General features: G+C 43.2%; 1 protein-coding gene across 8 annotated transcripts in view; it reads left to right on the top strand.

Annotated features, from left to right (window-relative positions):
* The window catches only part of mical3a (microtubule associated monooxygenase, calponin and LIM domain containing 3a), an 87625-nt gene extending 63973 nt beyond the window's left edge, over nt 1-23652 (top strand). For 5 of the 8 annotated variants that reach the window (XM_061721366.1, XM_061721371.1, XM_061721370.1 and 2 more), the window contains 11 exons: nt 86-2126; nt 2211-2305; nt 2748-2924; nt 3917-3967; nt 5192-5299; nt 6471-6564; nt 7385-7435; nt 8250-8300; nt 14108-14207; nt 21521-21594; nt 21698-23652. In XM_061721366.1, the coding sequence (XP_061577350.1) occupies nt 86-2126; nt 2211-2305; nt 2748-2924; nt 3917-3967; nt 5192-5299; nt 6471-6564; nt 7385-7435; nt 8250-8300; nt 14108-14207; nt 21521-21594; nt 21698-21882 (3027 nt within the window). In that variant the 3' untranslated portion in view covers nt 21883-23652. The remainder of the gene's footprint in view (nt 1-85; nt 2127-2210; nt 2306-2747; nt 2925-3916; nt 3968-5191; nt 5300-6470; nt 6565-7384; nt 7436-8249; nt 8301-14107; nt 14208-21520; nt 21595-21697) is intronic. The other 3 variants (XM_061721375.1, XM_061721372.1, XM_061721374.1) reach the window with 3 other exon arrangements.

The raw sequence follows: 23652 nt of genomic DNA, 5'->3' as shown, positions 1-23652 counted from the left end.
GTGAGATATTATCACTTTTCTCCAGTTGAAGGTACGCCACGTCCTGTGTTTTGACTAAATCCTCAATTTGACCGTTTCGTTCCAGGTGACTCCAGCGAAGTCTCCTGGCACCCACTTTTTCACAGATCCTTTCATAACCGAGGAGGCAACGCCTGAGGAGGCGGCCGTGTGTCCTGCTGTCAGGAGCCCACTGAGCCCGCCGTCGCCAACCCAAGTCCCGGCTTCTTCCTCTGTCCCGTCTCCTGCTTCCCCTGCTGCTCCCGTCAACGTCTCGTCCTCTTCACCTACCGCTTCAGCCGCCACATCACCCTTCGTCTCCCCGGGGAAGCCAGTCGTCGAGTCACCCGTCAGGTCACCCGTCAGGTCACCCGTCAGGTCACCCATGACCTCGCCAATCTGCTCCCAGCCAGCCCCCCTCCCGGAGACTCGCACACCTACACCTCCCGTTTACCCTCACCGCTCCATCTGCCCCCTCACAGGGAACCCTCTCTCTCCCATCTGTGCCCAACCCTTACCTTGCCACGAGCCCTCGTCGCCCCTCGCCACAGATTCGCCTGTCAGGACTCAGCCGGTTGCCGTGGTCACCTCCACGCCCGGGACCAAGACGGACGAGGGCACTCCCGAACCTTCGGTGTCTTCGGATTCCTCCAGTGAAGAGACTCTGTCAAAGAAAGCGGACATCATTGAGGAGTTTTGGTTGAAGAGTGCCGAGATAAGGAAGAGCCTCGGCCTGACTCCTCTGGACCGCAGCAGTAAAATCTTGGAGAAGAGTGTCAGTAAGACTCCACCGCAGGAGCCTGCTCCTGCTAAGACCCAGACACCAAAAGTGTCAGAGGAGCAGAAGCCTGCCTTTACCGGCCGCACCGTCATCCGCAGACTGAACATCACTCTCGAGGGTCAGGTTATTACCCCCATCGCTCCTGCGGAGGCCAAGAGCGATGGCTCGGATAAGCGGGACATGAGCAGCAGCTCGGGCTTGGGCCTGAATGGAAGCCTGGCCACCAGCCAGACGGTGAACAGCGACAGCTACAACACATCCGACTCCATCATGCTCACCCCACCTTCCAGCCCGCCACCACCGGTGCCAGCTAACCAGTCTCCGGCCGTGCTCCGGCAGCAGAGGCCCCAGGTGTCCTGGAGCAACGGGACGGACCAGCTTCCGCCCGAACGCGCCAAAGAGCCAGCACAACGCAAGTCCCCCGTTCCCGCACCCAGGACTCAGCTGAGCCCCGTGGCCGCTCCCAAACCTGCACCCAGGAAGGTTTCCCCGCCTCAGGCCGCATCGGAAACGCCTCCGGTGGTCGTCATGCGGGAAAAGAAGAAGCCCCGACCGGCCGACGTGAGGAAATCATTCGTGGAGACTGTGGAAGAGATTCCGTTTGCTGACGACGTGGAGGAAACGTACGACGAGCGGACGCCAGAGAAGAGCACGAACAAGTACTCCACTCCGCCGAGCAGCAAGCCCAGCAAGCCTCCGCTACATCTGGCGTTGGCCATGGAAAATGGTAAACCCAATATTCCAGCCAACCCGATGTCTAAGGCTCAAAGGGCGACTCAGTTTTCGGCAGAAGCCAAGGAGATCGCTGAGGAGAGAATCAGGGCCAGAGAGAAGTCTGTCAAGAGCCAGGTTTTGAAAGACGCCATGGCTAAGCAGCTCAACAAAATGAAAGAATCGGACACGGACAAGGGTGCTTCACCCAAAGTGGCCTGGAGTGCGGCTGAAAACGGAAAAAGGTCAGCCGGATCTCCGAAGGCGTCGGCCGTGAAGACTCCGGAGACGAAGAAGGCGGAGGGCGTGCCAGAGCGTTTCTTCAGCAGCAACAAAAGCCTCGACAGCTCGGTGGCGTCCTCGGACGGCTCCTCGTCGAGTAAAAGCAAAAAGCGGAGCTCCCTCTTCTCGCCGCGCAAGAATAAGAAGGAGAAGAAAGCCAAAAACGACAGCAGCAAGAACTCGGGCACCGAGGAGACGCCACCTAAGCACAAGTCGCTGTGGAAGGCCGTCTTCTCGGGATACAAGAAGGACAAGAAAAAGAAGGATAACAAATCCTGCCCGAGCACGCCGTCATCCAGCTCCACCACGCAGGACTCTGGGAAGAAAAGGACGTCCCCTATCGGAAAATCTGCAGGTAGTTTAAATTACATTTTTAGTTAAAATTAAAGTTTCAGGAAGAACATTAAGCTCTTCATCTTTCTGTTCTTGTGCACAACAGACTTGAAATCGCGCAGAAACTTGAGCTTCTCTGAGGACTCCGACTTATCCTGCGATGATGTTTTGGAGAGATCTTCCCAGAAATCAAAGGCAGACGTGAGTAACAAATATCCAATCGTTATGACCTTTTCAAATATGCACAGCCTTGCAAAACCAGACAGAATTGGCTGAGCTCATTTTGACCTCGTAATCAGTAATCTCATCAGAAACAGGAGCTATGAGGAGCGTGGAGGACTGGTGTGTATGAGGACACTTCATCTCACCTCACCTTACCTCATCTTACCTCACAGCTGGGAAAATTCAGAATATTGTGAACTTTGACATCAGTTTAAAGCTGTTTTTGATGCTTTGGAGGAAGTCGGATCATACTTGTGTGGAGGGGGCGTGTCTATACATTTACATCAACGTGAACTGTGCAATGCCCACAATGAATGAAACAACTATGTAGATGAGCAGTAGTTTCTGTCTTGCTTTTTTTTAGGGATAAAAACCCTCAAAAAACAAACTATTCTCTATATAATTTTTCTCCCACGACTAGCTGCACATGGACATCTTTGACCTAGTATCAGGCATGCAGAAGGAAGCGATAAAGGAGGAAAAACTGGAAAAGGAGAAAAGGAGGGTGTTGAAGGAAAATAAATTGGGGAAAGAAAGGCATAAAGAAAAGGAGCGGGAGAAGGAGGCTCACCGAGAAAAGGAGAAGGACAATGAGGAGGTATTGTGCAGCGGGCGGGATAAGTCATTTTGAATTTCAGCTTTGGAAGTGGTAAATTAAACATAACTAGTTTTCTACTAATAGCCAGTCCACATAATTTGCCTCTGGCTTTTGAGTGTAACCATACATTTAATTCCAGTCTCTTAAATGGAGAAAAACCAAATGGTTTACACTTATCTCTGCAGGCGATCTCAAAATACACAAGAAGATGCAATCAAATCAGGGTTAAAACCAATTTCCAAAGTCGGGAACAACATTGTTCTGAGAAATGCACATTGTAATGTTTATTTTATGCACATGAATCATATTTAATATATTTAAATTAATTTGCATTCATCTGAAATTCAAAATCATTCTCCCCGTTTCTGCTCAGTTTGTGTTTGTGGTGGTTTAGACGAGGACAGTTCTGGGCCCAGAGGCATGAATTAGTCATTGCAATGCTTAGACATGTTCCAGATGAGTTTTCTTTCCTTGTGAAGGCATGAATGAAGTCGGAACTGGCAGATGTTCCCATCTGTCTGAGTGCGGGGAGTGGGGGGGTAAAAGCCGGCTCATGCCTCCGAGTCCTCGCGTAGTTCATCAAGAGCTTGTGGAAACGTTATCGTGTAGTCTGTAGTGACTGTCGTGGTTATAGTCGCTCATTTGTTTTAGTTTGAGTGTAAGATGTGTGCTGGTAGATTCAGTAGGTGTAGCTCACTTAATCAAACTGTGATTTATGTCCTAGTTTCTTCTTATCGATTTTGAATTAACATAGTTAAGTATCACTGTGTAAGATGGTCCTTTTTTTTTTTTTTTCCTGTTTTTGTTTATAAGATTAACATCGCTTGTTTTTTGTTTTTTTTTACCAGCTAAAGTTACTTACAGTTTGGCTTCTGTTGATTTATTTTAACCTGTTTTTTTTTTTAACATAATCATTAACCCATTTAATCATATCATCTGTATCATGTTTGTTCCCACCTTTTTTTTGTTTTTATGTTTTGTCTCCCCTGAAGTCCGTTTATGTCCCTCACGCACTGGCGTTCAAGAGATCGTACGCCACAAAGGTAGTATGACACATGTTCCTGTTGATAACCCCCCCACCCCTGTCTCGTCTTCCTGCACATCTGCCAGTTAACTGTCATAACACCGTGTGTTCGCCTGGCCAAAACTAATACCAGCCTCCCTCTCCTTCCTCCTCTGGGTGCATGTGACGGTCAGGCCGCGGCACTTGCTCACTCATTGCTGGGTATCCACTCTGTTCAAACATGACTTTTCTGCAAGCACTCTTGTTTTGTTTCTGGTCACTAGGAGACTTCTCCCTCTCTCCATACCGCGGGCTGTCCCCTTTCTTTCCTGATGTGACATTAATAATTCACTGCGGCACATTTTACTCCGGTGTAGTCACAGGAATAGCTCGTATTTCCTCTGCGCTTCTTCTACAAGCTCGTCTTGCCTTCGCAAGTCACACAGTTAGAGGGGGAACAGCTCGGTTTATTCATGGTCAATGATCAGCTATTCAACATTTATTAGGATGCACCGGTGGGTCTGATTTCTCCCTGATTCTGATTTCTTCAGAACAAATCCAATCAAACGCACTCAGTAACATAATAAACCAGCGAAAGATAACAGGAGATTTTTAGCCTTGAGGGGGATGATGATTTAAGCTTGTTGTCACAAAGGCTTTCATCGTTGTTTCTCCGCAGGGTTTTCCTTTTTAACTCACAGGCTGTATAAATATCTGTCTTTGGGTATTCTGTTCTTGCAGTGAAGATCTGCTGCATCTAAAACGTGCATCCCAGCTACATCAAGATGCCCTTACTGACTGACATAAATAAATAAATAGATTGCATTTCTAAGCTAATGCTTTTATTTGGTTCTATCCAAACACAATCAGTCCACACATCTCCCCTTTTGACTTTTTAGAATAACCTTTTTCAATGATTTATTTAGCTGACTCAACCCAACCACTCAATCGGTGCCTTTCCTAACATTTAATAAAATAAAAGAAGATTATGACAGAGTTGCAGTGAAGTTGGTATATTTCATGCGTCGCGTCGTACTCCAAGATGTTCAATGTCACCGTTCCAGTCAATAGGTCCTTAGAAAACTTGTAGCTTTATGGTTAAGAGCTCAAATATTCCAGTTTAGATTAAAATGCCAGCCGATCATCCACTTTACCCTCCTTTGCCTGTTGAGATTTCCTGAAGGGTCTGGGCCCCTTTGAGTCAGTTTCCCGTACCATGAGCTTTTGAATAGTTCTTGTCTGACTGTTCGTCTTGTTGTAACAGAAAACCTACACGGAGGAGGAGCTGAACGCCAAGCTCACGCGCCGAGTCCAGAAAGCTGCACGACGACAAGCCAAGCAGGAGGAACTCAAGAGGCTGCACAGAGCCCAGGTAGAGTAGTGACAGTAAGGTCTTTTATGACTTGACTTGTATAATCTCTTCATTTTTTGAGTCATTTTAAGTGGTATTTTTTATTTTTACTGAATTTTTTGGCCGGCTCTGCTGGTCTGAGTTGCCTTGCTGCTTTATACCATGTGGCCACTCTGATGCGAATCGATGCCGTGGGATTGAAGCGGAACGCGTCCCTTGGTTGGGGAACTGGCTGTGATTGATGGCCTAACTCTGCAGCCAGGCTCCCCGACCGCTGACTCAGCACTAGGAGCTGTGGTTAGCGGGCTGCGGCGCAGCCTCCGCCTCTCTGGCTGTGTACAGAAGCAGAAATCACTTCTTTTCTTTTTTTTTGCTCCCGTTTCTGTGAAGCACAGATAGCGTCCCAGCAGATTCTGAACAAAGAAGCTGTTAGGTTACGTCATTCATGCAGCAAATACTCACATTAACATTTGCATTTATGTAGTTGCCAATAATTAAGTTGTGTATAATTGTATATTTCTCCAATGTTATTCAATTTTCACTGTGTACATTCATTTCCACTATATAAGCAGATATAAGCGAGTTTTGAACACAATATCTTTAATTATTCAATATTTTGCACCGCCTACATTTATTACTCGCAGCGTTGACGGATGAAGACCTCGGTATAAGATTATCTTATGACAAATGTAATGCGCACAAGTTATTAAACTCTACATTATTCTTATGTAAAGACAAAGATGACAGCTGTTTTTCATTAAGTTTATGACAAAAAAAGATGTCATGGTGCTTTATTACATTGCCATGGCAACCTATTTTGTGTCATGTAAAAATGTCAGGGTGAAACAAAAAGGATTTGCATTGCAATGTCCTTTTGTATAATGTCAAAAATGAATTGTGTATATATTTTATTAACTAGGTCATACCCACAGGATGTGTCTCACTGCATCGGTTACAATTATCTTAATGGTCACTTTTTTGACCAAGCAGTTTATTTACCCGTAATCTTCAGCACATCTGCTGCAGAGGACATTCATTTTTAACGAGGAAACCAATCTGCTGCATCAGCGGTTTGAAGGCAAAATCCTTCGTAATTGCTGATAGTTGTTTTTGTTCTGTGCACCTCTTTTGTTTCATATGCACGTGCCCCTGTTTTCAGCATCGTTGATAATGTGGCTGCTTATCCGTCCAGATCATCCAGAGACAGCTGGAGCAGGTGGAGGAGAAGCAGAGGCAGCTGGAGGAGAGGGGTGTAGCCGTGGAGAAAGCACTCAGAGGAGAAGCAGGTAACCGCTTCTCATTCAGACATTATTGTGCCATATTTTTATTTTGAAATGAATGTGACCATCCCTCATGGCCTGATGTATCTGTAATATTACATCCAATTAGACAAAAACATCAACATTTGGCGAGCAGACTGGAGCGAGTTTTAAAACTTTGTTGACTAATGTTCAAAAGTGATTTGTGCTTTTGAGAGTTAAATGTTATTTATGCTTACTGCCGCGTCCCCTCAGAGATGGCATGTTAGTTTGATGCTATTATCAGTTCAACCTACTTAAGAACTCTGTAGGTAAAAGGAATATTACAGTATCTATGATTTGCGTCACGTAACCCAGCAAATGTCCGTTTGCAGTGATTCAGACTGTTTTTCGCCACCGTTTGCATCTACAGTCAGTTCACTGGTAACGGGGCGTATTTTGGCGATAGATTTGGTTTTTCCCTGAAATTCTGAACCCAATTCTTACCGACAAGGGACTCTCACAGAGAATACATTCCCAGTAATAAACTGTTTGCTAGAGAGCAGCTCAGTTCGTTGTTTGGAGTAGTTTTACAAGCTTATTAACGTAATGTGGGTTTGTGGGAAAACCAACAACAGAGGTCGTCCTCGTGGGTTTGCAGTTACTTCCATGCTGATTTACTTTATAACAAATTAGGGGGGAAGAAAAACAAGCTTTCATTCTGTCAGTGCATGTACTTTCAGTAGAGAGGCTTAACATTTATTTAATGGACTTATTTTCCCCACCAGCTTAATTAATCTCATCCACAGTTTTTATAATCAAATGTTTAAGTATGTTTTAACTTGTTTACTACTCTACTCTTTTAAAGGGATGTATAAAGGTACTTATACATTACCCAAACAGCACAAAAGAAGATCAGGTATTAGATCTACTGTAGTTGCATTTTCTCTTCTTAATTTCTGATGAACTGTCATGTAGGCTCCATCTGTGGTGACACACTGCAACAGTTCTCCGTCTCTGAACATGTTGATCTGTGTTTGCTCATCACCTGTCCGCCATCATCAGTCTCCAGCTGCATGCCATCCGGAGAACGTGTGTCCCCACATAGATTTGTGTGTGTGTGCTCATTCTGGCTGTGTCTTTGTCTCCTTCACTGGTTTTCAAGAAGGAGACTTTCTGCACGGCGAGCAATACTCTGAACAGACCGTAACTTGAATTGTTATCTTTTCTTAGAATATTTTTCCGCCAGCACCTGCTTTAGTTAAGTGCCTGGATGCAGATGTTTATCGGTATCTATTAAGAGAATTTATCATCCTTATGGTGGTGGTGTAATCCAAACGGCCAGCACACTTTCGACTGACTTGGCCAAAAACTTGGTTCTTCTATTTGAAATAACTTCAGTTCATAAAAAAACAAGCAAACAAAACAAAATTGAGTCATTTACTCAACAGGTCTCCACACGATAAAAGCCTGACCCAGTAAAAAGCAATACAGCAAATCTATGTAACAATCTGTCATTGTTTGGAAAATCTAATAACACGAGTCGACAGCATTACAGCACACACTGCAGTGACACCTAGCATCGCTGCTGCAGTGTGTGCATCTGCAAGATTGTGCATGACCTGCTGTTGTTGGAGAATTTAGCGTATGTTTGTGTGTGTGTGCGTGCTTGTTTGCGCAGTTTGGGGCTGTGTGAAATAACTGCTATCTCTAATATATCCCTGTCATTATAGACTATTGGGGAGATTCTAATTACAGTGAAATCCTGGACTTGCATCTGGGCGGTATGTATTTCAAATCTGTCGCATTCAAACTAATCCAATGGCTAACCCAATCTGTCCTTCCCCCACTTGTTCTTCTACTTGAGCTTTTGTACCTCTTTTTCTCTAACTTTTATTGGTTAGCTGGCTGGCTGACATGTTGGCTTTTAGTTTCTGCCATACTTTGTGCCCCCACCCCCTCCCATTGCCCTCCATTCCCCTCTCACCTTTCTCATTGTAGTTGAGGCTCTTCACATCAAACAGACACTCGGCCTTACGCCGTCCTCTTCAGATCATCTTTGATCTCTGTAAACTTATGAATGATGGATGACTGAATTAATGTGTAACTGCATTGGACTTTACAATCCAAACACCGACAAGAGTGGAAATATACATTCTTGTTTTCAGAGCAACTGCATAAATTAACAGCAGACTTGCCTCAAATCAATAAATGATTTCATACAAGTTACAAAACATTCTGTTTGCTTTTTTTTGTATATTTATTAATACATATGTTACCTTATATACATATATATACCTTTATGAAGCTGGAACAAAATGGCAAATGGACACGAAATGGATGAAATTGGAAAAGTGCTTTAAATTTTGATTTACCTAATACAATATTTAGCATTCTGTGATTAAAGACCAGACGCATATTTTGGACATATTGTCTATTTAAAACCTGAGTCAGTTTATTTCACAGAGATCTATCATCCAAATACCATCAAACACCAGTAAACCAGATACTTTTAATGCTGCAATATTTCTATTCCATTTTGCCTTAAATAAACACAAATATAATACAAATACATTTTTACTTCTGTGTTTACTCCAGCGGGTTGGAAAGCAGAAGGTTTGTAGAAATAGGCTAACAAATTGCTGGTATTGATCTTTTCTTGGTTTTTAAACAAAAACAAAAAGAATCACCAGCCTTATTTTAAAAAAAGCATAAAACCCTGTCGCAAAGGGATAAACATACAGTAAATATTCCCTTATTCATTAAAATTGACTGTCTTCCAACGTTATTGATTTGTTTCGTCTCGCCATGCCCTTGTTATGAATTTTCATGTTCAAGCTTACTTATATTCACATTGTAAACACAGGAAACACAGGAATCCCCCCACGCACACACAGCCTGCAGGAGTAGAATCCGGGCTACCATGGACTGACTCATACTAAACCGCTGGCCTGGCTCTTAGCTTCCCCTCAGAACTCTGTCCTGTCGCTCTAACAATTCCCTTATCATACCTGCTCAGTTGCATAACTCCCAGAGTGTGTTAGTGTCCGTATCCGTGTGGTGTGTGTCCTAATAGGCAACGTCGCCACCTTTAAATCCTTAACTTCTATGTCTAAATTGTGGTGAGTAAACGGTAACGGTGTCACTTGTGTCTGGGTGAAACATCATGTGTCGTCTGTTGTTATGTTGTAGAGGAATGCATCTTTTTCCTTCATTGGAATTCAGTGCCAGTGCCATCCCTCAGGCAGAGGGAGGAAAAGGTTGCATTTCCTCATGTCGGAGCAAGGGTCTGTGTTTGTCCGTGGTTTTTGTCCTGCTGGTTGTCGCCACTCATCAGACAGGTGACCGCTGCAGAGATTCAACATGAAGATGAGCTTATCAAAGTCACGCCTTCTTACCAGTGTGCTAGGGGTCTCACAGGGGTCTGATCAACTCAAATAGATGTTTTCCTGTGTTTCTGAGCTGATTCAGCTCACACCCGTCTATGCACGGAAGACAGTTTTGAATATTTTGGATTTCAGTTATAGTTCTGGGTGTATTGTGGAGGGAGGATGATGGATAACTCGTGCGCTGCAGCTGAAGTTAGTTGGGTGTGACGTTCACCATTTCTGTGGTTATATTTCACACACTGGGGAAAGAGTTTGTCTTCTTTACACTCCACAGTTTTTATGCAGCTTCCCCTTCAACTGTCTAACATCGAGACATTTCTTAGTCACAAACAATTACATGACCAAGTTGTGGAAAATGAAAGCATCAGTCTCTCTAAAACTGATATTATAAACTGCCGTTTCTTTTCCTTTTCTCTGTGATAGTCCCTCGTTTTAATTACTTCTGTATTAAATCCTCCCAACCCTCTTTGTACTACCACCTTTAAAATCTTTTTATCCTCCATTTATTTTATTTTAATTTATTTTTCTATTTTTTTTCACCCCTTTGTTTACGATTTTTCTGTTTCTTTAGAAATATCAGTGGATGCACTTTTTTTTTTAAAGAAATCCTTATTTCCACTTCCAAAGTATCTTGAACCTCAAAAGTCACCGCACTGGTAACAAATTAAGCCTGCTGGTTTTTATTTTTATTCAGATCAGTTGGTGATCAGCAATGGCTATAATTATGGGATTAAAAGATCTTTTTAGTGTAGGCTATTTTAGATTATAAGATCTAGTTTGATAATTAATTTGACTCCAGAGCCACAGATGCAAAATAAAACAGATTATTTTACCCTTCTGTGGTCTGGGTTAGTTGTTTTCACTTGTTTCCCTTCCATGTATTTATCCTTTTTTAAATTCTTTGTTTATAATTTCTCCTTCCACACAGCTGAGCGTATCCACCTCCTATCTTTAGGGGGTGGGTCCTTTTCCCTGTCACAGTAATGCTGTCTCCTGTTGACTTTTTAATATCTCCCTCTGTTCAACATCATTCCCCTGTCCCTTCTTCTCCCTCTTTGTGCCTTTTTTTTTTTAAATGTCTTTGCTCTTTCTCCTAAATGATCTCCTCCTATTCTTCCCTATCCGCCCACTGCACCCACCTGCGTCTCTCCCTCACATTATTCCCCTCTGTCTTGTGGAAGTTGAGCCCTTTGTGGAGATGCCTCGCCGAAGACCCCTCTCCTTCTGCCCCTGCTGTTCCCCTGAAGGTAACATAACCTTGCCACATCTGCTTGACAGTTGTGGCAGGTTACCTTGGCAACTGTAAGGATCTCCAGAACTGGGCAGCCCCGTTTCGCCTGTTACCCATCTCCTTACGCCCTGTCCTCACCGTGTATGTGATGTTAGGCTCAGTAGGTTTCCCCCAAAAAACTCATTGAAGTAAAAACGCATTTTATAATGTTGAAACTGATTTCAGAAAGCATAGAAATTCTGAAATTTCATGCCATGGAATTGCACAAACAAAGAAAAGGATGGCACTCCTGCTATGCCTTTCAGCTCTTACTTCTCTTCTTTTGAGTTTCATTTTCTAAAGATTAAAAAAAGACACCACTCTTCAAGCCCTTTAAATGCTATGATACCATCTTTTTTTTTTTACCATATTTATTCCTGACATAAAACTTTTAGAAAAAATGTTATGAAAATACACAGTTGCCCTTCATATCGATGTATAATGTTAGAAAAACAATAATCCAGTGTCTAGCCTGACCAGCCATCCTAATGGTTTTCTTCTTTTTATACAAAGAATTAGTTCCCCTCAATTCAACTCTAATTTCCAAATGGCATTACCAACGGACGCAGAAGTTGGATGGAGATACAACCAGCCAGGGATAGGACGCATTGCAATGTGGGCAAACTGTTGACAAAAAATGTCCAAAATGCTGCAGCGGAGTAGGATTATTGCAGCAAAAACATGTTGGCCCTTGTTTTAAAAACAAAAACAAAAAAAAACACTGCTCTATGAGTCGCTGCAGAAATCCCACCCTCTCCCCTTCATGATTGGTTTGGTACGTTCTTTACCGATGGAAAATGTCCACGCATGGGAGGAGTAATAAACCGACGTCTGGGTCTGGCTGGCCAGGCTAGTCAGTTGTAGCCTCGCAATGAATAAGGAAACCTCCACGTTTAGCTGCAGAATGTAAGAAAGAAAATACATTAAAGCTGAAGGCTTTACACATCAGGGGACTTTTAAAAAGTATTACCTGGCCTGGAGAAGGTATGAAAAGATCGGTAGATAGGACCCAAGGTGAACAACCACAAACACCTTAATAGAATATCAAACTATTCTAAACGTCAGTCATTTGAGTTATTTTACAATAGCACAGTGGGCCTTGTGTTTATCTAGATTTAAGACCTTCCAAGAACCACTTCTCACATCCAACAATAGAGCAGAAAGAGGATATACTTTCATTTCCACTCTAATAGATGTTTATGTGCAATGCAAACTAAATGTTTCATGGTAAAAAGCAAATTTAAATCAAGGATTGAGAAAATATCTGTTCAGTTTTGCATCCTGTTCAGGGCTGCAAGGGAGGGTTGGAACCAATGTTGAGAAAAAATGTCCTCACTACAATTGTATGTATTCATAAAGGGGAAACTACTCAGCCATGTCTTTAATCAACAGCATGCGTTTTGTTTTCTGTTTGGCTTTGAAATCGAGAAAAGTACGTGGCCTTACCCTGATTTGCAGTTTGGGGACGTGTTCCCTTTACCCCTCAGAGAAATGCTTAAGTGTAACATAAAATGCCAATAAATAATAACAACTTCCACCTTGCTAGCTCATGGGTAGGTTTCAGTTGCGGTGGTGAGAAACCTGCATGGTGTGACTAATGTATTGGGTGAAATTTAGATATTTACAAGCTCTGAAATTGATGGATTATTTGGTTTGTTTCCTTAACTAACGCCTGTCATTAGGAACTTCTAGTCCGTATGAAGAATCATACCTTTGTTTTTGTATGCTGTCTTTTTTTTTCTTTGTTGTTGTTGTTGTTGCTGTTTTTGCCCCGATTTTATTTGTGTTTTGAGCCTTGGGCTGAGGGTTGGTGGCAGTGGAACAGGCTGACGTGCTTGGGTATAGGAGATGAGAAAAACACCCGTTGCATAACAGGTTTGGAATACCAGACCTGGCTTGGTGACTGTTCCTCTGTTTCTATACGGTATAGTGCACTCCTCTCCAGTGTGAACAGCCCTTCTACAGCCATGTCTGTCTCTGTCACTTTCCTTTCAATTAGCCAGAGCCATTCCTGGAGGCCACAGCCATGCGATTTATGTGTGCACAATGTTTTTCCTTTTCATTTTGCAAGATCCTCCTCTTCCCCAGCTAAGTATGTCATGCTACATCATGATTTGCCTTTTGGCATTTCATTGACACCGCTTGGCCCCACCTGCTGCAGCCAGATAAATGAGAAGGTTCATTGTTTCTGTTCTGAAGTGCATCACACTCAGCATTGGACTGCTCCAAGCATGCCGCATATATCGGTCTTCCCTGCAGAGTCTCGGCGGGCTGCAGGGGGAGTTTGTAGCTGTTCTGAATGCAATGCATGATGCCTTTGGCAATGACCCTGCTTTCCCTGAGGCGTAGAGGAGTGTGAGTTTTGCTATCATTCTCTGTGATTCATCATTCCATGAAACTTTCTCAACATTAATGGGATCTGAAAGGGTTTTGTGTCTCCTGATGGGTCAACATGTGAACAGGGGAGGATGAAAAATGCCTGGATGTGCTTGGATTTGTTTCTCTGTAATGGCTTGGCTCCTGATTGGTGTTTGTTTTTCTTAATACCCCTTTAAAAAAATGACAGGAGGAGGTAGTTTCTCCTAAAGAGTGGCTACATCTAGAACACAGGCCAAACTGGGTAATACAACAAGTGTAGTTTGTGTATGTGTGTATGTTTGGGTCGGTGTGTTTTTTTTTGTTTTTTTTTCTGTGTGCACTTGCTAAAGTTGAAACCCGTGGCTCCACTCCACCTTCTACGTGCCATTTTTAAGAATGGTACGAGAGATCACCTCGGTGTCGACTCTTATCCTTCCACCCCACCATCACCTCAGCAAGGACATCCTGGCTTGGCTGTCATTGTGCCTGTGTCGGTCCTTGTCAGTGTGAGTTCAGCGTGGTAAGCCGCCGCGCCGGTTCTCATTCTCCACCTGTGCTTCCTCCTCTCCTCCAGGTATGGGCAAGAAAGACGATCCCAAACTAATGCAAGAATGGTTCAAGCTGGTGCAGGAGAAGAATGCGCTGGTTCGCTATGAGTCTGAGCTCATGATCTTGTAAGTACATCGCTGTGCATCTCACGAGGTGATTGAAAGTGTCTCTGATGCTGCTTTACCAACAGATAATTACAGAATGAACTCCCCCTCCTATCATGAAAATCTAAATAATTAATGCTTCCTCAAAGTGTGTCTGCTCTTTGCCTTCTTGTTAACAGCCTTAGTGCTGCATTGTTAATCTTGTGTGATGTCCAGATGAAACCCCCCAGGTATTTGTGGTTCTCTTTTACCTCCATCTCTGCTCCCGGGGCAAAAAGAGCGTTCGGCTTATTCATGGTCCTCATAAAATCCCCAATCATCACCTTTGACCTGTTCACATTCAGTAAGAATTGAGTGGTGCACCGGTTCCTTCTACCTAGCCTGTTCTCTTCCACCCGGCACACCGCGCAGCAGCAGGGTCATTTGACTATTCCTGGGAATAATAGGACTGTGAGTTGTACAGGACGTCAAACATGCTCAGGGTGAAGGTTTTGTCCCCTGTGGCGCTGCCGTGCTGCCGACAATCAGCTTAGATAAAGAACCTGTCAGCCTCTCAAATGGTGTTCAGTTTGTCAGTCGCTGATCCACAAAGCTCTAAGAAATTTATATTTTTGAAGTTTCTCATGAAGGAGGGCAGCTGGATTAGAGCCCACAGTCCTCACGGCGCTGCCTGTCCTGTTCAGGTGAAAGTGGGCTTACTAAACTGGGTAGATGGGGACCTCTTCAACTCCGGCCCTCTGATCACGGTGGATCCTTGCTGTAGTTCTCGTCCTTGACCCTAACACTGGGCAAAGGGGCTTTGGGGGGTTTCCTGATTTGCATGTGTGTCTAGGTACCATCCGTTGGAGCTCATTAAATATGACCCAAAGTCTTGGAGAGCCAAACAAATCAGTATATCCTAGTAGAGAGAGTCTCTGGGCTGGTGCGTCCAGGGATGGTGTAAAGTCTGTGTGACTGGCAGCAGGAGAGGAGCTTTCTGTGTTTCCTCCTGAAAACATGTTCAGCTCTGACACATTTCAGGCCTCCATTGGTCTCGTCCTTCTGCTGGTACCAGGTATCTTTATCATCCCTGCCCACGCATTCCAACACATCGTTAGATCATGCGCTCCAGCTTTTTCCTGTATACCATCTTGTTTTCTCTAGTTCTGCAAACTCCTGAATAGCTCCCTGTCTCCCTCCTTAAAGGCTCTTCTCTCTTTATTTTTGTTTTAGCCGTTGGACAGGTCTTTCACAGACTATTACTTGTACTCCAGGGTTTGTTACTGGGGATATGCATCACTGTCTTGGTCAGGATTACGTTCTCCACACAGAAGCAGTCAGTCACACTTTAAGTCATGGTGTCATATCCTTGTGGCTCACAGAGCGCATCCCGGTTTGCATCCTCAAAACACCCCTACAGAGCGTCTTTGGCGTCATTTGACCACCTCCTCACAGCTATATTGGTCACAGGGTGCCACTGAATGTTGTATGTGGAGGAGAGAAACATCCGATTATGATCTGCCTGGGTGGAGCAGTCTGCATGCATAACATTTGTATTGAATAAATCTAGGAGTTTTATTTTTTTTTCTCTCTGGTGGAGCAGTTTTTTAGTCTCCAGAGATTGCCATGAATGCACAGGGGCATTGTGTTTGTCGCACAGCAGCAACCCAGCTCATGACGGGAGGATATACTCTGCAAACGAAATATTACAGGTGAACTCTCTACATGGATAATGTGTGCTAACTCATAAAATCCAGTGCAGGGCTTAAGCTCAGATATGTGAGTTGGCGTTAAACATTATTTTCCATATGGTGACACTTGTTTCCCGATTTGGGGGTTGTTGCTGCTGCCTCTACTTCTCATAATGTCTGTTTGATGGAGGAACGTCGCTGCTTTTCATCTCCTCATGCTTTTCTTCGAGGGGTCCTCGGGCTGAGACCTGTAACTCATTGTAGAGTCTGTGTGTTGGATTGGATTTGTGTCCTCGCAGCCCTTCGCAGCCCTGCGTTTGAACCTATTTAGTAGGTGGTTATGAAATTTCTTTCACGCAACACTGTTCAACTTCTCGCTCTGACCTCCAGTAAGTGGGGTGAAGGCCTTCTGCGCGGCACATCCCTCGAGCGCTCCGTGTTCCTCCGATAGCGTTCAAATTACTCTGCGCCCAAAGTGCAGCATGTTTACCAAAACGTTATCACATCTCACTGCAGCTGTGTGGCGCCTGAGCTCCACTTTTTACCCGGGAGGAAATCCAATCGGGGGGGGCAAAGCTCTGTCTTACAGACGCTCTCTGTCTTTGGATCGTGGTAGCAGCTTTCTCGCATTCAGCAGCAGGTGTCTACCTTTGCAACGTCATGGGCTCCGTTTGGAGGGGATTCTGTAAGTGACACCAGCACTTTGGACAGCTTTTCTTTTTTTTTTTGACTTTTCTGCAGGATCTGTGGACTAAGAAGCTGGCTGTGATATATTGGCTGTTCTGTAGGGCATATCTATCTGTACGTGTTGTGCTGAGTGAATTTACTGGAAATTACAGCATCTGTTCGCCGAAGGACAGGAATTTGACCCGACACTGAGGACTCTTTACTGTGCACTGCTGCACAGCTGGGCTGTCAGTGATGATGAAAATGTCAGGTCGGATAATAAAGATAAGGACATGATTGAAACAAAAAAAATCTTCTGGTCCTAACCAGAGGCTGTTGCACCAAATCAAGATTTGGGATTAAACCCAGATGTATTAGTCAGGCTGAACTTGTGGGCGAGTTGGTTGCATGAAAGCAGGTTCAGATAGCCCGGAGGCCGATGGGACCAGTCTATCAACCAGGATTTCTTCCTTAATCCTGCTGCTCTATCTGGTCAGTCAGCTTGTAACACTCTGAAATAGTGTGCCTCGTCCCAGGGCTCGTCACACTACCAAGGGGCGGCAGTTTCTCTGGGATGACTGTGTGAAAGGCCACACAAAAAAAACACAAAATACTTCAAGCCAGGTTATTATTGTTCACAAATTTAAACCTTTCCCAAACCAAACATAAATACACCATTCCTTTCTCAAGTCCAACCATACCCCCGTCCCCAGGCTGTGTTATAATAGGCCCCAAATAACTGAAAATCATGCGCCAGGGCTCCTGCGCTGAAAGAAGTCTTTATACAAACCCAGCAATCTTCCAAAATTGATCCATGAAAAAGAAAAAAAACAACAAAGGTTTGGTCTCACCAGCCTCCGGCGTTGCTCGACTGCACCTCGCGGTATTTTTCCCGCTGCTCCAGGGCGAGGCGCTCCACTGACTGATCAATCAGGTCCTTCTCCCAAGAAAATTAATCCAGCTGCCACTCGTGTCCTCCGAAGAATAACAATCCATTAATCCACCCGTCTCCTGGACTTGGACTCGGGGAAAACAGCGAAATCAGGGGCTGCAGGTGATCCGCCCTCACGCTTTCCAGGAATTCCAACGCCGAGAGCCCTTTCCTTCTGCCACGGCAGCCTTTAAATCCATTTCCTGGTAATAGCCCCATTTCCTACCCACCTGTACCGTGGCCTGGCTAAGGGTTTTTTCCATCTCTTGGTGACATTTTTCTCTTAGTACAATACATTTTTAAACCATACACAACACTATAATGTCTCTTTATTTGCAACACATCTTAATGTGGCGCTGTCACTCTAACCATAAAGAAAAGTTGTTGAACGGTTATTCATGATCCTCTGGTTGTATTTTACTTCATTTTTATTACGCTGCTTCTCCATTTAACAAATTGTAGTTTTAGCGTAAGGCAAGTTTATTTGTAGAGCACCACTCATACACAGGGGGATTCAAAGTGCTTTACAGCTACATAAAATCACAAGAACGCAAATGAAATCATTCTAAAAAACATACAAATAATTCATTATTTAATTAAATTAGAAACGAAGCGTGCAGATAAAATCCCTTCTGTTGTCAGAGGCACAGCTAACATGTCAGAGATGGCGTTTGGCGCTAAGCCACGAAGCTGTTTTAAAGTGTCTGAGCGACAGGAAGCAGGTGGACAGACCTGAGGACTGGACTTATATGGTCGTATTTCCTGGTTGTAGTCAGGACTCCAGCAGCAGCGTTCTGGATGTGCTGCAGCTGTCTAACAGCTCGTTTAGAGTGACCTGCTGGAGACAAACGCAGGGATTAGTCTTTCTAAATCTGGTTTAGGAACTATTCCTTCAATTCTGGCAATGTTTTTTCTAGACGGTAAAAAGCTGCTGATGTTATTGATTTAAAGCGGCTGTTAAAGTTCATATCTTAAAAAGTTCAGACACTTCATCAGTAGCCTGTATATATCTCTCCTGTGGGTGTGATGATAACAGCAAAGTCAGTGATGAAGGTGCCGGTCCAGGGGCCGTTTAACGTCCCATTCATGTCCTCTGCCTCTCTGTCACAATGACATACCTGTTTTTAAGTTATGTTTTGGACGATGAAACTCGTTTTTACAAGTGCTTTCAGCCAAAAGTAGATAAGGACATGTGACTCATGCTGGCGCTTCATCCCGTCGTCCTTTATGAAAGTTATAGTTTCTCCAGTGATGTGTGTTATTTGTACAAAACGCTTCCATCAGCAGTTTTGATGGCTTTATACTACTTTGCAGGGTTGGTTTGAATTCATCTTCAAAGCACCATTGAGGAAAAGGAAGCTAACAGTGCTTTGGAACTGGTGCCAAAAAAATGCAGTTGTGGATATGGTGTTTCCCCCAACTTATGAATAGATTAACAATGTAAAGCATTTACATATTTTCAAGACCTCATTTATCCATACCAAGCAACACAGATTTGTCTGTCAAAGAGATTGTTATATATTTTCTTTGAAAAGAGTCAGAAAGAGAAGAATTTGAGTAAAGTCTCCTTTATATTTCTTCTAGAAATGTTTACACTGAATTACGGTTAGGATTGATTTTAAATGAGCTCCCTTACTTTATCGACCAGTAGATGGCAGCAATCAAGACCATCGCACAAAGTGACTGAGATAAAAAGGATTTGCAGGATGGTGGAGATGCACATTTTTTCTCTCCCAATGCTGCAACACAATGCTGTTTTTTTGTTTGTAGGAAGTAAGGAGTAGGTTTTAAGTTTTGGTTGGGATCAGAAAATCTCAAGAAAATGCTCTGTTTTCCACACTTCATGTTGTGTTGTTGTCACTTGCATGGAATTACCTTAATGCAAGATTAAAGCATGACATTGAAAAAATATGGAAATGTGTTTTCCATGTTCTAGTTTTAAATATATGATAACTCTCCTCCTAAAATCAAATGGAATTCCAGTGTAGTAAATGCACCAAAGTTTTCAAAACCAAAGTAACGTGCCTGATAATTCAGCTGTTTGTAGAAACTTCAACAGCAATAACTTGAAGTAATTGTTTCATGTTTTTGCGGCCATCAGTCTGTCTCATCATTGCAAAGGAACTATGGCTTGCTCTTCTTTCCAATATTGTTTCAGTTTATTAGATCTGCTGTCATTGACTTTTGCACAGCTCCTTTAAGGTCCTGCCAGTGGATTTTAATCAGGTTTAAGTCTGCACATTGATCGGATCATTGCAGCACCTCGTATCTTTGCTTTCTCAGGTGCTCTGCTGTGGATTTGCTGGTGTGATTGAGATCATTGGTCTTTTTTGCGTGGCACAGTTTTAGAGTCTTCAGTATCAGACAGATAGTCTCACATTTAACTCTGTTTCTGCAATGCTAAGAAGTTTAAGGTCAACTGGAAGACTGCAGCTTTCCCTGGTTCTGTGGCTGCAAAATTATCCAGTAGTAATCCCACTTCCACCACCGTGTTTGTTGTTCACAAACGTGGGGCTGCCTATGTATATTACAGTCAAACAGGTCCTCTTTTTCAACTTATATTTGAAATTTTGCAGAGATAAATGGTGCTGTCATGTTCTTCTTATACAGAAGAGACTTTTTCCTCCCAACTCTTCTACCTATTCAGTCACTTCGCTTTGACATGTTAACTGAGGCTTGTTGAGTTGAGATTTATTCCCTGGGGTTTTTTTTTGCAATTTTCCAGAGCTTTGAAGGGTCTGACCTTGCTGTGAACCTGCTGGGACAGCCACTCCTGGGAAGCCTGCAACACTTGTTAATAATCCTTCTCTCGGGTGCGCTCTCGGTTGGGAAAATCAAGGAGAAATTGTGATGAGGCAGGCTTGTCGTTACTTAAAACGAAGGCCTTAGAGGAGCTCATTTCCACCGTCTGAAACAAGGCAAACCTCATGTATATATCAGCATGAGAAGGCGGCTCTTCTCTCTTTTCACTAAGCCCTGTTCTCCAAATTATCATGATTTTGTGTGTTATACCATTCAAATGTTTGCATAAATGTGTTGGGTTTTGGATGAGTGAATACATTGGTTGTTTTTTTCAGTGGGGGTTTATCTTTGTTACAGGTTTGTTATCTGTTAGAAGGGTCGGCCCTCTTTGTATGTTTCCAGTTGTCCTGGTTGTTGGGGGGAGATCAGCTGCTCAATGGGGGAGAGTGGAAGCAGGTTTGCATCGTTAGGGCCTCTTAGCAGTGACGTTTTGTTAATAAACATCACTTTTTGAGCACATACTGCAGCCTGCCGACCTGCTTTTTGTGTTCAACCCGTGTCCTCGTCCTGGTCATGTTTTATGTTGCCTTGCATCATCACACCTGATTCTAATTAAGGGTCATCATCAGCTTTTCCTCCAGGTCTGCACAAGTCTGTTAATGACACAGTCATTTTTATCAGGGTGTGCTGAAGCAGGGAAACATCTAAAACATGCAGGACAGGGGGTTCCGAGGACCAGGGTTAAAGACCACTGCTGTAAATGTTTCCAGTGCCGAATATCACCTTTAGCCCTGTGTATGGGGTGGCTGCGCTACAATCAGTGTGTTTAATGATGTACAGTATAGAATCTAGTTTCACCATGTGACCTTTGTACTTTGCTCACGCCATAATCTTTGTTGCAAAATGTCCGTGTTGCAATGTGGGCTGTGTCTTCGCCCGCTCAGTCCATCTAAACGTCTGAAGCAGAAGTACTGCTGTGTGAAAATCCGAAACGCAGCATTTCCTCGAGTATTGATCATCCCCTATGAAGTCATAATCATTTCTCAGCATAATATGAAATGTGATTACATTTCCAATCCATTCAGAGGGACAAGTTTATTACAGCCTCAAGAATCATTACATTTTTCTCTTTTATTTCATTATCAGTTACTAAAAGCTTTTGGATTAACTATTCATCTTTTTTGTGTGCAAAAAGTTATAATTTTAATAGCTTTTTGATTCTCATGGATTTATTTTGGATGAATAAATGAATGATTAACGTAACCAGAAAAGCAGAGCTGGGGAATAAATGTAGCCCTTTTTCCATCTTTCTCTCTGTCCCCCAGCGCCAGAGAGCTGGAGCTAGAGGACCGTCAGAGCCGACTGCAGCAGGAACTCAGGGAGCGGATGGCTGTGGAAGGTGAATGCACTCATGATGTGTAGCTTAAAGGGCTCTCACTTTACTGGCATTGTGCGTATTCATACTTTCCCTTCTCTTTGTAATACCTTCATTGTTTTCTCAGACCACCTGAAAACTGAGAAGGAGCTTGCTCAGGAGAAGCAGATCCTGAATGAGATGCTGGAGGTGGTGGAGCAGCGCGATGCACTCGTAGCCCTCTTGGAGGAACAGAGACTCCGGGAAAAGGAAGAGGACAAGGACCTAGAGGGCGTCATGCTCTCTAAAGGATTCAATCTCAACTGGACCTAAAAGGAATTGCAAGATTGCTCATCATGTTTTGGGGAAAGGCTCTGACCTGTTGGCGGCATCCTGAGTCTGACACAGTTGTCTTTCTTCTGATTAGTCTTTTTTTAACATCTACATATGCAGTTGGTCGAAAACTGTCACACCTACAGCATTGAATGTTTAAATGTTCCTCCAACACAACACACACTAAAGCTGACTCTGACATTGGAGCAGTCTGCAGCGTTTATATTTTCTTCTGCCTAAAGGCAGTCCAAATTAATCACTTTGCAGTTTTGTTCGCGCTTCCTCTGCGTGGGAGGAGAGGAGAGTGAATATTCACAACTTTATCATCCCAGCCTTGATGTGGATCCTTTCCTGCAGGGAGGGGAGTGGCTTCTGGGAGAACGTGTGAAGGTTTCATTCTTGGTTATTTAAAGGGAAGAACACGGTTCAGTCCTGCTGATGTAAAGGAATTGTAAAATGTGGTGTTTTTTTGTGTATAGCTGTGTAGAACAATTGACATTTTCAGCTGATGAGGGTCCTCTCTTTTCCACATCGGACTGCTGCAGAGGTGTGTTGAAATGTCCGTGCAATGTTTCCAGGATCTTTAGTCTGTAGGACTGACATTTTCTGCTGAAGCTGCCTTCCCCCCACCCCCTCCCCCCCCCCCACTAACACACTGACTTCAGCATCCTAATGAACCACAAATATGACCTGAAAGGATCGATTTCTGCCCCTTGTATTTCGTGTCACATAAGTCTCTGTTATCTGTGGCCATTTTAATTTTTTAAAATCTTTTTTTCTTTGCTTTCTTTTTTTTTTTAATATCATGCATTCACAGGAGAGTGCCCAGAATCTCATTATCCAGCACTTGTGCATTACTCTTACACTCCCAAGCAATAGCATGTCAGCAACAAAGGCTTGCAGGCACAAAGAAGAGCTTTTATGTAAGTGTTTCACATCACTCGGTAATGATGGGCCTCTCTGTGAAAATCCATTCACTGTGTACCACACTGACAGTTAAAGTTTACAGACACTTTTCCCATGTTAGATTTTAGTGGTTCCTGCTGTGGACCAATACGACTGTTGGAAAGGTTATTGGAAGGAGCCGTGTTAAGCGATCTCATGAAGTTACTGTTAATGGGAGATCAGCAGAGTTATTATCGGTGACTTTGGTGGATTTGCTGTGATATCTTAGGAGTACACAACAATATATAACAGTGTTAATACGTTATTATCGAACAAGATGCCTTTTTCATTTTCACTTTCCATGCTTTAGTTCTATTTAAGTTGTTTTTTTTTCTGTAGCATCATCACATGTAAATCCCACTGGAATTGGACAGTTTTACTTTTTCCATACACGTTTATGTAGCAGACATATCATTTAAAAGATTTTAAAAAAAAAAGCAGCAAGCTACATGTTTAATGGGCATCTTGGATCAAACATTTTGAGTTATCTGGCAGGCATTTCAATTTATTATCCTTTTTGGCGACTGCAAAAATCCAAGTGGCCGCTGTTTTACAGTACAGATGCTATTTATTACTTGATAATAGCTGTGGATAAAAAGTTACATAATTTTAAAGGTTGTTGTTTTAGATGATGTGTGATAAGTTTGACCTGATTGTATGGATATTTATTAACATGTTAATTGTATTATATGTAAAGAAAATGAATCCTAATTTTTAAACTGTTCTGTTGACTTGTAATGTAAATGCTTCATGTAGCTTAAATACATACGGGGTGTTGGATGTATGCTGAAAACGGCAATAAAACAATGCAGTTGTTCTTTTACA

The sequence above is a fragment of the Cololabis saira genome, chromosome 5 (assembly GCF_033807715.1).
Source record: "Cololabis saira isolate AMF1-May2022 chromosome 5, fColSai1.1, whole genome shotgun sequence".
Classification (NCBI taxonomy): domain Eukaryota; kingdom Metazoa; phylum Chordata; class Actinopteri; order Beloniformes; family Belonidae; genus Cololabis; species Cololabis saira.
The sequence above is the reverse complement of the archived record's forward strand: the minus strand, read 5'-3'. Positions and strand labels throughout refer to the sequence as shown.